Source organism: Oxyura jamaicensis, chromosome 8, assembly GCF_011077185.1.
Source record: "Oxyura jamaicensis isolate SHBP4307 breed ruddy duck chromosome 8, BPBGC_Ojam_1.0, whole genome shotgun sequence".
Lineage (NCBI taxonomy): Eukaryota > Metazoa > Chordata > Aves > Anseriformes > Anatidae > Oxyura > Oxyura jamaicensis.
In genome coordinates this window covers 12,396,550-12,414,972 of record NC_048900.1, presented here as the reverse complement: position 1 = coordinate 12,414,972, position 18,423 = coordinate 12,396,550, and the positions used below count along the sequence as shown (strand labels likewise).

The 18,423-nt window shown below is 39.0% G+C and overlaps 1 protein-coding gene across 5 annotated transcripts in view; it reads left to right on the top strand.

The window, feature by feature from the left end:
- The window catches only part of RABGAP1L (RAB GTPase activating protein 1 like), a 247,475-nt gene that overhangs the window by 152,863 nt on the left and 76,189 nt on the right, over positions 1-18,423 (top strand). For all 5 annotated transcript variants that reach the window (XM_035332547.1, XM_035332552.1, XM_035332551.1 and 2 more), the window contains 3 exons: positions 307-432; positions 1,789-1,932; positions 16,507-16,548. In XM_035332547.1, the coding sequence (XP_035188438.1) occupies positions 307-432; positions 1,789-1,932; positions 16,507-16,548 (312 nt within the window). The remainder of the gene's footprint in view (positions 1-306; positions 433-1,788; positions 1,933-16,506; positions 16,549-18,423) is intronic.

Sequence of the window (18,423 nt, the reverse complement as noted above, 5' to 3'; positions counted from 1 at the left end):
GTGCTTGTTGATCTTGTACTTATTGGCAGAAAGAATACTGATGACAGTTGTGCAGTTGTAGGGATGTAATACTTACATAAGCCTATGGTCTGATCCCACCTTTTCTTCTTCAGAGAAAGTCTTACAAAGCCAAATCAAGGTGCCCAGCAAGGAGAATAGTCTAAATTCAGGGTGCTTTGCTGAAAATTTTAATATATCCCAGTTTTTGAATTCATTGTTCCTGAGGTATTTAAGCGTACGTGTGTGTGTATAAAGAATTTCCATCCTCAGCTCAGTTTTCTAAATTATGTTTGTGTATTTTTCCAGATGCCAGAGGAGCAGGCATTCTGTGTATTTGTGAAAATAATGTATGACTATGGCTTGAGGGACCTCTACAGAAATAACTTTGAAGATCTCCATTGCAAATTTTTCCAGCTGGAGAAGTTAATGCAGGTGGGGCCAGAGTAACAAATTATTCTACTTTTGTCAATGGAAATATTGGTGAGGAGACTAATGTTTTGCTTTCATAACCTACTGCTTTAAGGTAGGATAGAACCAAAGCAGGGAAGATAATATATCTGGATCCAAACATTGTGAGTCACAGTTATTTATAATTTCTTTTTTTCTTTCATATACCAATCTTGCTGCTAATCTTTGTATCGAAGCAGAGTATGTATCTGTACTTTTTTCACTCTCTGTTTGCTTACTGTCTCTCTTCCCTGTTTTGTTACGCTACCTAGAATTTTTCTGTTCTATTAAAGCCAGCGTATCTTTTGGACTCGCACCATCAGTGTCCTACTTTCTATGAATTGTGTTGATGGTTAAGAGGTCAGGCAAATCAGGACATCCTGATGCTTATGAAATACAAATCAAGTGTAGGTCATTTTACTTATTTTGCTGTAATTTCAGTACATTGCTCTTTTTTCAGATGTAATTATATCATATTCAAAGCAATTTAAATAAAAGGTTGCAGGTTTTACACATTGGTGTTCTGGCTAATAAGCACTTACTAACAGTCCATTAAGCCTTGACCTGGATTTCTGTTACTATAGTGAAAACTAGCTGCTAGAGTCATTTACCATAAATGAACATACATACCTCTGAGATTTGTTAAAAATAAACAAAAAATTCACAGACCACAGTTAATTGAATGATCTTTTTTCAGATTTCAAATTGTGCATATTTCCTACTTGATCAAGTACAATTTAATACTAATTAATTTGATTCTTAACACTGGTAATATGGTCAATATTTTCAATATTTATGTTATGGACATAAAGCTTTTTACTCTGTTAACAGAAAATGAGTATATCATCAGTGTAGAGTAGAATTATTGGTGATTATTTTGTGTTGCTTACATATGTTCCTAGTTAGAGACATTGTATGATGAAGTCATGAACATTAATGTGCTGTGCTGCTTTCATGCTCTGCAAGGTGGTATATTTCTTGTTTAGCAGAATAATTTACAAGAAGACACAGCTAAGGAGTAACTTTTAAAAACATATACCACGTATGACATAGATTTCACAACTGCTCTGTTCTTCTCCTGTTGAAGATTTTGTAATTTCTCGGTATTACCTAACAGTATGTTGTTTGATGCCATGACAGAATCCATAGTGAATATCTTACTAGAGACTGTAACCATGGCCACTGAAAGTTATAAAGAAACATTAGCATTGCTCAAAAGAAGCCAGGATTTCACTTTGTTATGTTTTTCAGTCTTTAGCAACCTGGTGCTTCCTGGCAATGCAGATGATGAACCTGAAGTAATGAGTAACACTGAAACATTTATTTTTTCCTTTACTCTAGGAGCAGTTACCTGACTTGTATAGCCATTTCTCAGACCTCAATTTGGAAGCTCATATGTATGCATCCCAGTGGTTCCTCACTCTTTTCACTGCCAAGTTTCCACTCTGCATGGTCTTCCACATCATTGACTTACTACTTTGTGAGGTAAAAAAACCTTGAATCAGGAATCCCTTTCTCCATCCCCCGAATGTGTTAAGAACTTTCATCTTTCTTTGTTTCATTTCATTGGAGTCATTTACAGTTTAATTTCAAAATGTGTATACTAAATTCTTTAGAAGCCATGGTTATATTGAGAAGATGTTCAGTGAAATGCTGGTTTGGTTTTCAAATTAGAATGCTGGATTGCTTCATTCTTTGTGAAGGGATCTAATTAAGAATATCTGATGTACACATCTGTTCTAATTTAATTTGTTAAATAATTTATTCAAAGTTAGGAATTCTAATCTTTTGAAGATACCTAGTAGGCTTTTAGTGGGAAAACTCTCCAGATTTTCTGATTCAGAATGCCTAAAGACTGTAAGGATATTGCATGCTGCTTTGATGGCCTGGTATTAAACAAATAATGAGAACTGTTAAGCATCTCAATTGAATAAGCTCTTTCCTTCCTATTTTTTTTTCTACTATTTCAGCTAAGGAATGCGTTACTGCAAGTACAGAATGGTACATTTCTGAATTGTAGACATATCTGCACTTTGTTTAAAAAAATACAATGGAATGGAAAAAAATTGAATGTTAATTTTGGTGTGGTGTTAGTACTTTTTGTCACTGGGAAGTCAGGGCATAGAGATGGTCGTGTTCTACTTACTTATTTCGAAAAATATGTATGTATATATAATTGATATTCTCAGATGCAAAGGGCTTCAAGAGTTTGAAACACTGCTGGCTTTAGTTTCTCTGTTCATTTCTTACTGTGAAGTATTTTACTTGTGAATTTTCAGGCTTGCTGCACACGCATTGATAATATTCATTACAAAACAAATACTGTCCACTACTCATAACTCAATACTTTTTTATTAAGAGTATTACTTCTTCTGCATATTGGTGCTCAGTTATCAAAAAGAGGTGAGTTAATACTTCCAGGAATCGATTCCACGTTTCCATATAAGTATGTTTTACTTTTGACTTATCTGAGCTCTGATTTTTCACAATGTCTTGATTATTTAAGTAAGCAAATAGAAAGAGAGCAGAAGTTGTTAGTCTTGTTGTGTCTTTGCCCTCCTTTTTGCAGAGATGGTTATGCAATAGATAAACGTAATACCTTGACCACTTCTGAATTGTTAGTGAGCTCATTTTCAGAATGGACTTCTGGTGTGGATTTGATCATTCTTTGTTAGTTGAGTTTATTTCTTCATTCTGATATTGGTGTACAGTTGATCTCAGAAATAACTGTTTTAAGAAATCGTTTGTCAAGGAGTACAGAACACCATTTCATGGTGGCAATTATTCTGCTAGCAGTATAGTTACATCCTGTCTTAAGCTCTTGCACTTCTTACTATATTAAATTTGATGACAAAATACACTGAAGAAATATTTCAGTCATGGTTAATATAAAGTTTAGAATGGAAAAAAAAACACGCCCCGTTAAATATCTCACATCTGGCAGTGTTCATCTCAGCAGGTCTGAAAGAATTTCTCTGGGAAGAAAGGTGAAGGAATCCAAAAAGAAAGTGGTAGAGTCAACAGCAGAGTCTGCTAGGGAAAGAGAAACTTGTTAGTGTCTGTGAAGGGTAACCACATAAGGCTAGAGAAACATCTTTTACAACAGTTAAAAATAAATCAGAAATGGTAAGAAAATTGATTTCAAATGGGAAGATACATACACACATCTTGAGAAACAGTGGGGCAATGTGTAAACAGCATACTGAGGCAACAGTGTAGACTATCAAACTGCTTCTAATGTTCATGAGTCAACCAGTCTGGAGTAACAGGCAGTTAGTTCTTAGAATCTGTGAAAGAAGCATAGATTAAAATTATATTAAAATAAAAATCTAGTTGGCCCTCATCGTAGAAGGAAAATGATATCAAAGGACTTGGGTCTGTTCAGCCTGGAGAAAAGAAGACTGAGAGGGGATCTCATCAATGTTTATAAATACCTGAGGTGTGGGAGTCAGAGGGATTTGGCCAACCTCTTTTCAGTGGTTTGTGGGGACAGGACAAGGGGCAATGGCCACAAGATGGAGCGCAGGAAGTTCCGCACCAACAAGAACTTCACGGTGAGGGTGACGGAGCACTGGGACAGGCTGCCCAGGGGGCTGTGGAGTCTCCTCTGGAGATATTCAAGGCTCATCTGGACGCCTACGTGGGCAGCCTGCTCTAAGGAATCTGCTTTGGCAGAGGGGTTGGACTCGATGATCTCTGGAGGTCCCTCCCAGCCCCTACAGTTCTGTGATTCTGTGTGATTCTGTGACTAGACAGAATAGCCAAGAAATCATTCCTTAATGAGGGACTGAAATCATATTGTGAAGCTGTCTGTCCAGTCAGCCTCCAGAAGGAGCAAAGGAGCAGTCAAGAAATAATTTTGGTCTGCATTAAATTGCTCTTTACTTTATCTCTGGACAAACAGCATGCCTGTAATTTCAGCAACTGGAAGGAGAAAAAACAGTTGCAGCTGCTAACACCAGAGCATATTCTTTTGGAAAAAAAATCAAAAAATCAAAAAGTCTTTGAAGTCTTTTTTTATTTTTTATTTTTATTTTTAAAATAAGCTTCCAGCCTTCTCATTAATTTTTCATAAATACAGATGAATTTTAAATAGCTTCAGTTTCCTTCCTGGCTGTGCTTTCTCCATATCTCTGTTCTGTCTGTCACTGACAAACCGTTTACATCACGTGACTCCTATGAAAGAAAAATATTGGGGGAAGAAAAAGAGTTAAACCATTGCTGCCTGGGTGCTGCAAACTGGTCGTCCCAAGGGAGGTTCTCTGGTGCCCACAGAAGTACTTGAGTTGTGGATGGACAGTTTGGGTCATCCAGGAATTCTTGGATGAGGTTTGTCTTTTTAGTTCCTGACTCTGGCTGGAAGAGGATTGGGTAGGTGGGCACATCTGCTTCCCTTGCTTGTGCTGTGGGATGGCAGCAGCCCAGCTGGGACGTGGCCCTCCTGAGCAAGACCAAATCCAGGAATGTGGCAGCCCATGAACTATTTGCTACATTGGGATATGAGAATAATCGAGAAACTTTTAAAATCACATCCAAGTGCGTGCCATTACATTGAAGATCTTTTCATCATTCTCAACTTAAATAAGACTTGATAAATAAATAAATAAATAAATAGCCCAAATTCATAGGAGTTTGGAACTTGCTGTGACCTCTACATGATTCTTTCATCCTCTTGTCTTCCTCTGACTTTTTTTAAGCCAGGCCATTGAAGATGTCATTCAACACCCAAATTACCCAAATTTCCAGTGGCCTTAGAATACTGCCTTGATAACTGTAGGACAGAGTCTGTCACCCAGGGTTATCCAAGAAGGAAATGTATTGAAGTGATTTGTTTTTCCTTGGACAGCAACCTGAAGAAAATTTTGGGCTTGCAGGCTGGTAATCCATAGTGCCATGGTACATATTGTAAGGCTTAATACATCGTGTTTGACTGCCTGTAATAAAATAATAATAATAATAATAAAACAACATCAACAACAAAAAAACCCTGTAGATCCAGTTGAAAGCTTTTGTATGATTACAGCAAAGTGCTTGCGTTTGAGCTTGGCTACGCAGATAAAGTTGAACATGTCAGCATCAGCTGAAGATGTTTCTACAAGGCTCCTTTTAGCTGCCTGTTTCAACGCTTCATTAGTCTCCTTTTTCTATTTCTATTTGCATTAAAGAGTAACTTTATGATAAAAATCCAAGTGCTACGTGGACTTGTTGGTCTTTATTGAACACTTTGTGAGTCTGCTTTGTTTTGCTCCCTCTTTTTACTGCAAATTTTAAATTATTTGTTTAACTTTTAACATTCAACTGCCTTTTGCATTTTAAAATTTACAATTCAGAATTAAAATATGTGTCTTAGAAGCACTAAATGAGTGACATTAAGAAAAGGAGAAAAAAAGAAGAAAAGGAGAAAGCAGGAGAAAAAAATGGTTGATGACAACTTAAAAACATTTTTTAAAATTTCATGAAAAGAAAATACTCAGATCAATTGGGGGATGGATGGACACACATATGCACACAAGCTCAAGATTTTATTCGGTTATTACATGGTTATTAACCTGGAACTTTGAAGCTTCATTGGTAATCTGCCTTTATCTGGCTGTTTTTGTGTGCAGTTACTGAAGGTATAAAATACACTAGATTGTACATCTTTCCTTTCAAGGAGTAGAAAAAAACCCTGTATGCTGCCTTTTTGGGGCTGGTACAGAAATGTATATATTATAGTGTCAGTAATTATATAGTCTTGTTACAAAAAGTAATAGTTTGACTACTGAGCTGCAATTTTATGATCAGAAATGAATAGGAGAGGAAGCAACTGGTTATCTGTCACTTCGGAATATTAAATAATTCAATGTTTTCTATACAGCTAGTATCAGAGAAGTGAAACTGCGTTTCCCAGGACAACATAGCAGCACGCTGGAAGATGTTGGCCTTTGTTTATCAACTATCACATTTTGAATTTTGTATAAAGTGGCTTTTATAATCAGTTTTGAGAAACTACCTGTGATGATGAAGGCTAATGGGTGTGGGCTTTTATTATTATTATTATTATCATCATATTTTATTTTTAAATAGGAATTTAAGTGTGCCTTCTTGCTGGTAAATGAGCACCTCTTGATGGTGAAACTGTGGCCCTGTGTTATATAGGTGTGGTGCCTGGAAGCACTGCTTTGTAATGAAATAATGAAAACCTTAGACACCGTTTAACTATTGGCACCGAGGATGTGGCTTCTGTCTTACATGTGCCTTACTGCAGAAGGGGTGTACCAGGACCCCCTGAGCTGTGTGGAGTTGCTTAGACGCTAAGACCAGTCATCGCTGTGCGTTCGTACTAACTGCAGAGCGGGTACCCCAGCGGGCTGCTGGTTTGTGTCTGTCACTGCCAGATACTTCTGTGATCCCTTCAGCAGAGTTGAGAAAGAACAGATTAACATTTTAATTTATTAAACTTCCTCAGGAACCGAGTCAGGAACAAGCCCACTTCCTCTGTAAATCGACATGCAGACGAAGTGTGAATTAAGTAAAATATTGTGCCTAGATTTTTATCTTCTGTAGAGCTACAGGGAAAGATTTGGAAAATTTTTGGAATTAACGATTGTTGTGACATTGTTTGCATTTGTTAACCCTTCAAGCTGTGACAGTTTTAATAAACCTTACAACACAGCTGACAGGGCTTGCTAAAAATCAAACCTATTTCAGTAAAAACACATTAAAAACAAGACTTCAGTAATGAGTAGATATAGATCTGTGCTGAAAATTTCTGCATTATTCCCATGCTATTTACGAAAGTAAAGTCAATGTCATATGTGCGAGCTGGAAAAGGCTGGGGGGGGGGGGGTTGTTTGTTTTCCTTCTTATGAAGGCAGACAATGTGACTGGCATGCAGACCATGTCCTTCCTCCTGTCCGGTGCTCCTTGTGTCATGGCTGCTGGGGAGCCAAGTCTTCTTTTGGAAGTCTTTATCAGCCACAGCTCCTTCTTGCAAAGAGACTGGAACGGATTTCTTTCTGAGGCTGTTACAGTTGGATTTTAAGTGGCTCAAGATGAAGGAGAGTGGGCTGTGTCTCAGGCTGCAGGTGGAAGAGACTCGGATTTGAACGTGTGTGTCCACTTGGGTAACACTGGTGTGCTACCTTTGGGGCTCGCTATGCTGAGGAAGAAAGCACGCATGAGTTAGTTGATTTAAGGCCTTCCACACAGTGAGGCACAAGTTGCTATATAAAAGTCTTTATTTTTAAAATGGCATATATCAAGACTATCAGTGTCTGAAATGTTGTCATTAAGGAGCATGTCCCAGAATAATGTTACAAAAGCATAGCTACATTTGTGCAGTGTTTTTAAATCAAAGTATGACATGTACCTATACATGCAGCATATGGAGAGTCTCTTATCTCTTAAAACAGATGTTACTTTAAATGTTGTGAGGCAAAAGAATGCTAGAAAATTAAGGTGATTCATAACCTAGAAAAAGGTAAGGAATTTTAAGTTGATTATCTGGGGAATAGAAATGACTTTTCTGCATTGAGAAGCATCTGCTGACAAATCAGCTGTTATCATCATCTTCATTGCAAAAACCTAGGGTGTGCAGTAGGGTTAGCTCAGGTTTTCTGGGCCTGGATGCTTTGCTTTTATGTATTTAGGTGAATCATGTAAATCCATGCTAAAAGAAATTTCGGCTTAATTTGTCTGATGACTACTGCTGTGTTATTTTTCAGTACTAGAAGATACACTAAAAGAATGAAAAAAGGATGTAGTATTTGATTGGGTGTTTTATGGATGAGCAACTTTTTGAAGTTCTTTTATGTGTGTGTTTAAAATGTTCAGATTATTATAATAAAGATTTTAAATTTATTTTCTAACTGAAGGCCATAAGAAGCATTGGGTGTTGGGATATGAAATTTCAATCAACAGCAGAAATATCAGAGGTATATAACAAAATGTTCTATATTGCCACAGGGAACACAAGATGTTCTATTAACTTTTAAAGCTATACCGATTTTATAAAAATTCAAGTGTGGATTGAGGAGAAGAGTATTTTAATAGAGCACATTCAAGAGGTTCTTGGAGAGCCACAAGATTTAACACAACCCTTTACACTGTGTTGTCCAGCTGTTCCTATGAGCATCCATAATTTATGTGTCTTCCATTCATAGCTGCAGCTTGTTTATCCCCAAAATAACAAGGCTGGTGATAAATGCTCAGCATGAGCAAAGAAAAAACTGCCTCACAGCAATCTGCAATTCAAGATAACTTATGTGAACAGAAGGTACCTTTTTGGTGATGTTGATAAATGTTGTGATCCCAAAACACTGGGGCTGCTTCTGTTCTGAGATGGAGGTGAAAAGTTGCCGAAGATCAGGGATCCAAGTGAATGACCTAGTTGTGCCTTACTGGGGTGAGACAGCTCATGTTGTATCACAATATGTCTCTGAATTATTTTCCCCATCACTACTGAAATATTTTAGCCACTTGCTAGTTGATGTTCACTTGGTTGATTTTTCTAGGAATACAGTTATTTTCCATAATGCTTGCTTAACACCAGTGCCATCTGCTGTATTTGAATAGCAGCATATTCTAGGCAGCTTTGGCAGTACTGAAAACACTTCAGAAATAACTGAAGGAAAGGATCACAAACAGGAGTGATATTCTGTGAAAAAATCCAGGAAGCTAAGCTAATTTGGGGACTGTTTTTAAAAGACAGGGTGGTGCAGCCTGCCTCTGCCCAAACAAATTCTGTCACTTTGTACTCGGAACTTGAGGCCGTGCTGGATTTTTTTGATGAAATATGTAAACTCAGAAAGTGAACTTTGCATTCAGGTGCATGTTGGAGAGGGGCAGTGAAGGCAAAGGCAAGGGCCAGGGCTGTGTTGTCACAGGGAAAAGGACATCATGAATAACGAATGTTGGGAATGAAATCAGGTGGCATGGGGACATGCATTTTCCTTGTGTTGTGTGACTGGGGTAACATGCAGAGGGGAAGGAGACACGTCTCTCTCAGCAGGTGTTCTGAACCCCTCGTCTTGTCTCTTCTGAAGAAACTCAGGGTCTGGAAGATTTCTGCTCCTCTCAGTGTGCCTAATGGTCATCCCCTATTTCCCTGTGAGAGTTGGAGGACCTGTCTGTCTACAGAGATCTGAGGTCTCTTTTTCCATCCCCTGATGTGGATTCAGGCTTCTTTCTCTGTCCCTGTATTAATCAGGTTAAGAAAGAGGGAAAGGAATGTCAAAAGGCCATCTGATTTAAACCTCTGAAAACCAGAAGAGCCAGGACCTGATGTTAGTAGATGGCTTGGTCAAGCAAATGGAGAAGGCGTGCTGCCAGCCTATAACCAGCTGCCCGTGAATTAGAAGCATGCCACTGCAGAAACGCCAGATGTCAGGGAGCAATTTTATATGGAGAAATGACTTAAAATCCCACGGCTGTAATGTTTGTTCTTTGAAACAGGCACAGAAGCTGGACAGAAAAAGGGCTAAATTCATAGCACTCTTGACCTTCATCCAGCCTTAGCAACATCTTAGAAGCAATTTACGTGAAAGTCATCCAAAGCATCTAAATATTTACTAGCACTCCTAAATCACATTCATCTCTGTTAGAAGCAACCAACCAAAGAAAATTTAATGCAAAATCTTACTTTCATGGTTTCCTGATAGTATTACTCACATGCCTTTTCATGCTGTAAAATACAGATAAATAACACAATGAATACTGAATCCCATGGTACCATTTTTAATTATCTCCATGGTACCTGCTTATCTAATAATTCAGTCAACTGGTTTTAATTGGGTTTCTGTATTATTCACAGCATTGTAGTATCAGGATGGAGAAATGTGCATTTTCTTTCCTTCTTTTACATGTTTATAGCATTTCCTGCTGTGAGTTATTGTTGAAGCAATATATATTGGCGCACTGCAGGAAAACCAGTTTGCAAAGTCAACTATACCTCATACTTCAGCAGTAAGATCTCTTTGCAATATTTATTTTCTCCAAGATAACTGTTTAGTAAGAAAGCTGTCTGTTGCTTATACAAACCTTAATATTTTATACAATATTAAGATAATATTTTTGTAGCTTTTAGTTCTATGAAATCAATCCAGAATTTGAAAATTAAGTTTCTTTTGGCTTACTAGAGCAAGAATTGTGAAGTAATTTTCCAGTGGAATTTAGCAATTCTTTTTCTATGTGTCCATGATCTGCTAGGTTAGCAAGAGCTAATAATTCAACGGGTATGTTAGTAGCTAAAGCAATAACCATGACTTACCACAAATGCACGTGTATGAGCTGTGCGCAAGTGCAAACAATCTTTGTAGCAAGAACTATCCCTTTTATCTGGTGCCCTATTTGAGTGAGTTGGCCTTTCTTTTCTTTAGTTGTCTTGTTGCTGAACTTGAATAAATGCACGAGGCTATGCATCAAAGTAAAAGATTTAAATTACAGTGTGCTCCAAGTCTGCATTACTTACAAAGAGAAATTTGAACTTCAGAGCATGTATTTATGGTGTCAGCAAAGTAAATATATTTGTGACATTCCTAAAATTTGTTGTGTATTCTCAACCTATTACAGTTGCCAAACAAATGTTTTGCTGAAAGCAATCCAAAACATAAATAGAATTTTAATTCTCCTTTAGAGTTTGTAACCCCAATTACCCTCTACAGCTCTTTTGAAAGAGTGTGCAGTCAAACACATCATTATGAAACACTTTCAAATAATGAAACAATGTCAAAGAACTTCAGTGGAATAGCTAATCTCTCTTTCTTTTTTTTTTTTTTTTTTTTTTTTTTTTAAAAAAAAAGGAAAATTCAGTTATTATAAAACTAGAACAGGTTAACTGGTTCTTGATGACATGTCATGTGAGTCTTGAGATTTCTCAGCCCATCCTTAAGTGCTTATACATTTTTCTTCACTTCGTGTGGAGCTTCAGGGAGTGTTGTATCGATATCTTCCCTACTTCCCACTACATGTCACTCATACCTAGGAACAAAGCTGCAGATAAGGGCACTCGTGTTAAATGAATTTCTCATACATTCTTTGAAGAGATTCACTTCCTTTTATTTGTGGAAATGATGCGGGGGTGCTGCCCTGTAACCAGAGGAAGGTCTGTCAGATGATCCGGGCTGGAGAGGGATTGTTGCTAGTATTTAATGTAGCCTAACTTCCCAATAGGCTTCTGTCAGCTAAGCAAAGCTTTAAAATGTGTGATAAATTCCAAAGAAGTCCCCTGGGCAAATGTTGTCCAGATACTGTGTGATTAAATTGTTTGGCCTAACTCTTCTGTCTTCTCCGTGCTAGGCCGGTGAGCTTCGGACTGTGAGTTTGATGCTCCCTCAACTCCCTTTTTTCCTGTCTCTTGGCAGATTTGCTAGGTCAGATGGATAGCTGTGCCTCCTTGCTTCTACAGGAAGCCACTGGCACCCTTTCTGTTGCAAATCACACCCAATAAGACCACTTTAATAAGCTGTTTGCCGTCTTTGTTATTCCTTGTTCCCAATCCTTTGAGGCCTTCGCAAAAGTCATCTCATTTCAAAGCGCACGGGAAGTCGAACTGAGGGCACCTCGAGGGGGTCTTCGGCCTGCACAGGGAGTCAGAGGGCGTTAGGGAATGGGGAAAACCTCTCACTAGAAGAAAGTTAACATAATAAGATTTCCACTTATTTTAAGCCAGCCTGTCAGTGTATGTGTATCATGCGGCTGAAGCATTACATTTTTAGTGTCAGGAGATAGGGTTTCAGGGTTTTGCTCATGAGAATCAGCTAGAACCTGACGGAAAGTACAGTCTTTTAATATAAATTCAGACAAATGGGTACATGATAAGCAGGAGCCTTAGAAGGTTGTAGGATAGCACAAGGGTCGGGAAAGGGAACATTTCCATTTCCCTTACCTCCTTGACTGCAGAATAGCAGAGAGTTGTCTGCTTTGAGATGTGTTTGTTTGTTCTCCAGAAGTCCTGAGCATAAGGAGATCCATGAAAGTGCTCAAGGCCTCTACACAAGCTTAAGAGGGTTCATAAATAACACCTGTTGGAAGAAAGAAGATACTGTGCAGATGCTTGACTGGACAGCTAAGCTTCTAGCCAGGCTGTCATAGGAGCTGCTGGGCCTTCTGCAAAATGCTAACTAAAACTGCTGTGGAGGAGCATAGCCACACACCGTGTTCCTGGGGCCATTGCCCATGGGCTTCATGTCTGAAGCTGCACACTGTACACCCCTCCAGCACCTGCGCAGCATCAGTGAACCCCTCGGGCTGGGAAAGAAGAGAATGGCTGCGTGAGGAACGGTATGACACAATGATAGGCCCCCAACCGTTCCTGCGCTCTAATAACAGTTCTAGTTTAGAATCCTGAATATTTTTAATTTTGACTGTTGCATGTTAAGCAAGTGAGTGTTTAGGTAATTGTTGGCAACTTTCATGTTGCAAGGATGTTTTTAGTATTAAGATGAGGTCTTCATGACATTAAAGCATTTACTTCAAAATAGATTAAACATAGGACCTTTGGTTTTAAAGAGTAATTATCTAAAGCTTATTTAATATGGGCTCACTCTTCTTTCCCAGTTGTGGATGATTTGTATGTGCTTTCATTTTTCCATTATAAAATTGCTGAAGGGATATTGCTAGCAATGATTTATACGTCTGGTACACATTGGTATTTTTGGTACTTCTGCTTCTAAAATAGATGGAGGAGTTTAAGCTGGATCTTATAAATCAGTGTGTTGTAAATGAAGTAGGGTTTTAAATAAGGGATTGTGGGAAAAAAAAAAAGAGCTGAGCTAGCCTCCTTTCTCATAATCATAATCATTAAACTTGGCTATATCAGAACAGTCTTCCATGCGCTAGGAAAAAGTCATTCAAGTATGCGGATCAGTGGTTACACAATGAGTTGTTAAATGGGTGGGTACAGTGCTGCACTGGAAATGTAAAGCCTTGTGCTGGAAATCCAAACACCTGAGCAGAAGCCTTCCTGAGGGTTGCCAGATGCCACCTCCAATTCACCCAGCTGTCAGTAGGTATTCATCCTTAAGGTGCAGAAAGTCCAAGCTGGTCAGCATGGAGCTGCCATTGCCTGCAGCACTTGCTGCCTCTGCTCTGCAGTATTGCCTTGGTGTGGGAGTTACCTCTCCTGTGGAGGAAAGGGAAAGGTGCAGATTGCTTTCTGTCTTCGGGAATAATGGGGTGCCAATGCAGTTCTGTATGAACGTCTTAAGTCTTTTGGCTTTCTCATTTCGGGGTGTTTGTGTGTTGAACATCTAATGTAACATTAGGGAGTCTGAGAGCCGCCCCGTGTGTGGTGGGGCAGGGAAAAGAGCTGGGGATCCTCAAGGCAGGAGGAAACCCATTTCTGCCACATTTGTTCTCCATACAAAGAGTGATCATGAGGAGAAACAGGAAAGAGTGTGATTAGTTTGAGTTCATGAACAATGTGAGTTCCAGGCAAGTCAGAAAAAAATATTTAAAAAATAAATGAAGGCTGGTTTGGTTTTCCTTTATTTTTATTTTTATTTTATTGCTAGTGCTAGAAAATACACAGGACATGAGTTCCTCAGTAATCCAACAGCTATACATTGTACCTAGTCATAAAATAACAAGATCTGATCAACCAGTTAGTTAGAAAGAAAACAGAATGTTTGTGATAGCTTGTAGTTGTGACTCTCATTTATACATTGAATGCTCATATTGAATCCTCTCTGTTAGTAAGTAATAGTTGTTAATGTGTCATGACTGCGTGCAATGAAGTGATGGCTTCAAGTGGATATTTGGAATAAAAGTGGGAGTGCTGTGAACTTAATTCACTGCTGCTGGTGCTCTGGTGTTAACAGTGTCATGACTGGAATGCACAGGCAGATATTTTTTTCTATTAAAATGAAGTATAAAGAGCAAAATAACTATTGTATTTGAAATAACTGTTTTCCCCTTTGGAAAAAAGTTTCCTATGAATGCTTTTTTGGTTCAGTCCTGCTGCAATTGTGACCTCTAGTGGAAAAAGCCAGTTTGTTATCATAATGATGATGCATCAAATTGCAAAGTAATTCATTGTGTTACAATATTCATTATGTCTGATATAGTCGCATTTCCAAGACTAATTAATGGTAAAATCCGTTCAAGGCACTGTATGTATATGAAGACAGTATTGCTTGCCTGCAAATCTGTTAAGACATTTTTAGATATCTACTCTGAAAGATGTTACAAAGAAAGATTTATCTTTCCATTAGAGAAGCAGGCAAGAAGATATCTAAAATATAATCCAGGATATACTGCAATATACAGCAGCCTGAACACAAAGGACATGAGGCCAATGGGATGAGGTTCAACATGGCTCAGTGCTGGGTCCTGCGCTTTGGCCACAACAACCCCGTGCAGTGCTACAGGCTTGGGGCAGAGTGACTGGAAAGCTGTGCAGAGGAAGAGGATCTGGGGGTGTTGGTGGATGCTCACCTGAACATGAGCCAGCAGTGTGCCCAGGGGGCCAAGAAGACCAACAGCATCCTGGTTTGTATCAGGAATACTGTAGCCAGCACGGCCAGGGAGGTGGTCGTCCCCCTGTACTCTGCTCTGGTGAGGCCGCACCTCGAGTGCTGTGTTCAGCTTTGGGCCCCTCAATACAAGAAGCACATCGAGGCCCTGGAGCGTGTCCAGAGAAAGGCTATGAAGTTGGTGAAGGGCCTGGGGCACAAGTCCTGTGAGGAACAGCTGAGGGAACAGGGGGTGTTTGGTCTGGAGGAGAGGAGGCTTGGGGAAGACCATATTGCTTTCTGCAACTCCCTGAAAGGAAGGGGTTGGGAGCTGGGGGTCGGCCTCTTCTCATAGGTAACTAGCGAGAGGACTAGAGGGAACGGCCTGAATTTGCACCAGGGGAGGCTCAGGCTGGAAATTAGAGGAATTTCTTCTCAGAAAGAGCAGTCGGGCATTGGGATGGGTTGCCCAGGGAGGTGGTGGAGTCACCATCCCTGGAGGTGTTTAAGGAGAGGTTGGATATGGTGCATAGGGATGTGATTTAGTGGGTGACATTGGTACCAAGGTGATGGTTGGACCAGATGATCTTGGAGGGCTTTTCTCACCTTAATGTTTCTATGGTTCTATGATAACACAGCAAATAAGAATTGCATATGGTATTTTTCATATTTGGATGATCTTGAAGCTATTTATAAAGTTAAGTAACCCAGGTAGGTAGGCACAGCTGCCACTGCCAGGCAGAGGGGGGTGCACACAGCAGTGGGGCTGCTGGCCCTTGCCCAGCTGTACATCCAGACCCCAGGAGCACTTTCAGCTAAGCTGCTCTAAAGGGGCATCCTTCAGTGTGTGTGCTTCCCTGACCCCTGAGAAAATCTCAGGCTCTCAGTTGTCAAAATAAAAAGATGCCGAAAAATAGCGGAGGAATGGTATTTCAGGTTTTTGTGTAAAACAAGTGGAAATGTAGCCTTTTTCACCCCTCTGTAGTCAGTAAATGAAGTGCTGTGTGCTTTCTTTGATTTTTAAGTGATTGGACATTGCCATTGTATCATTTACCGAATGAATTTCTGTATACATGTGTTTCCAGCTTTTGTGAACCAGAAAGCAGAGTATTTGATGCAGATATCGATTTGCTGACCTATGAAATGGTTTTGACTTAGGCTATTACCTGGTGTATTTTGTACTTGTGTTTTTTTTTGTTGTTGCTTTAACAGATTGTGTGAAAGATTTTACATGATTAATCCTGGCTTTCAGTTACTAGGCAAAAATCTTATCATCTAGAATGCTTATTACATTTTCTTGAGGACCTGCTTATGACAATATTCTGCACTGTTCATTAAAAATATTGGGAGGAACCGAAAATCTGGAGGGATGTCCTGTGACATGCAAGGCACCTGGCTAATTACAGAGTGAGATTCCAAAAGCTCCCTAGAGCCTTTATTTTCCCCAGCTGGGAGTTTGGAAGCTGGGCCTTGGGGCTTTGATGATGAACTTTGAAGTGTAACAGAGAAAAGAGAGGCATTCCCTAGGGATTTGCAGTACCTTGTTAAAGATGCTACATAATAAGTACTAGGGAAAAAAGATTTGTATATGGGGAATGATTGAAATCTCTTTCTTCTTATTTTTCAGGGTATGAACATAATCTTTCATGTAGCCTTGGCTCTCTTAAAGGTAAGCCATTGATTAGAAGATTTTTATTCAACTGTATGGAATGTTTTCTCCTCCTATCATGTTGAAAGGGAACAATAATGGTGGGACTTCTGGGGGAGGGAGTGGAGGAGAAATATCATAGGTAGAGATGTCTTCAGAATTATACACAGTAGATTTGTTTCTATTAAACTTAATCATGTTCCAAAGTTCCTGGAAGAAGGAGTGCAGTCTCAGGATTTAAGTGTCTTATGTGCAATTACTATTTAGAAAACAATTATGATTCACTTCACAACATATTTCTTTTGTGGCTGGGTTCTTACATATAAATACGCAATAAAAGTAATTGAACATTATTTGGTATTAAGTGTATTTGTAATGCCAAGAGAGGAATGGAAGCCTTTTATGAAATGGGTAACTTCTAGCTTTGGGTTAGGTGAACAGAGTTTACCTAAAGAACAGAAACCCCACCAACCTCTAGGTAAACCACTGGTCCTTTTGATGGCAGAGAGACAGCTCAAAATTAACTTACATCAACGTTCACAAGTTGTGCAGTCATGCAGTTATGCAGCCTGGCTTTGAGACTGTGGGTGTACACCCAGCAGTCAGAACAACTCTTTAGAAAATGTGATGAGGTTTAGAAAGGACTAAAATCCTTAACTCGGACAAGTCATACTGCAAATTTGTTTTTCAAGCCCAATTTATTTTAACAGACAATGGTCAACTTTTATATTTTATGAACATTCCACAATACACTGTTTTTCCAGTTGAACGTTTCTCTTTGGCCTTTCCAGGAGAGGAAAACTCAAGGAAGTATTTTGTTAGTGTTATTATAAAACTATTTTCTAGGCTAAGGAGTTTTAAGAGTTGTTTTCTAATCCTGCTTGTAGCGATTCTTCTTGTGCTTATGCAGGATTCTCTATCTGCCTCTTCTGGTAATAATGGGCTCTAAATGGTAAGGGAGGTATTATCCTGAGAAAATATTTCTGTATCACAGCCAAAAACAACTATGAAGAAGTTACAGCTAAGTAGGCTAGGATTCTAAATCAAAAGCACTCACATCAGAGCACATTTCTATAGCAGTACCAACACGGGGCTGGTCATTGTCTATCACCAAATTAGCATTATGATTTGCTCTCAAGCAGGAATTGCTGTGCTGTTAGGGGGTAAAATAATTTCATACCTGGAGACCTGAAATAATTTTTTCCTGTTCAGATGTGTTCATAACCTCTCTTAACTATTAGAGCCAATGTGCTTTATTTTACTGGTCGTTTTAAGTTGAAGAAAGTGAATAAGAGTACTGCAGAACAACAGCTTTAAAAGCTGTGAGTTTCTAAGGGTGTGCTTCTTGCTGATTCTGAAGCAGATGAAAATTCGTAAGGATTTGTTCTCTGTTAAAACAGAGCTATTATGTTCTCATTCTCAGTCTCTTATATTAGTTTCAGTTTGGAGGAAATAATTCATCAGTGGAATATCTGAGTCTACTCTGGAAATGCCAACTTTCTCACATTTTTGTGAAGTGCGCGCTTCTCAATTGCTCACTAAATAACAACAGAAAGCTTTTAGATTGATCTTCCTCTTACTCAGCGCAGTTTCTCACTGTTACAACCAGCTGCTTGTATTTAAAGTGAGTGGCTGTTGGTTTTCAAATGACAGTACTACTTCTGTGACCAATTACCCGCGACATCTCGCTGCAGAAAATAAACACGTATTTAAGACACGAGGGGAATCCTTTCCCTTTCCTCCTCCCACATTCTGAGTATGTTGGCAGCAATGAGCAGCTAGCACATTAAAGCTCTTTAGCCACAGAGGCCATAATTTGTAATAGGGCGTTAATCTGATTTATTGAAGTAAAAACAGTCTTGTTTTTGTGTAGCATCCCAATGCTATGCTTTTCCA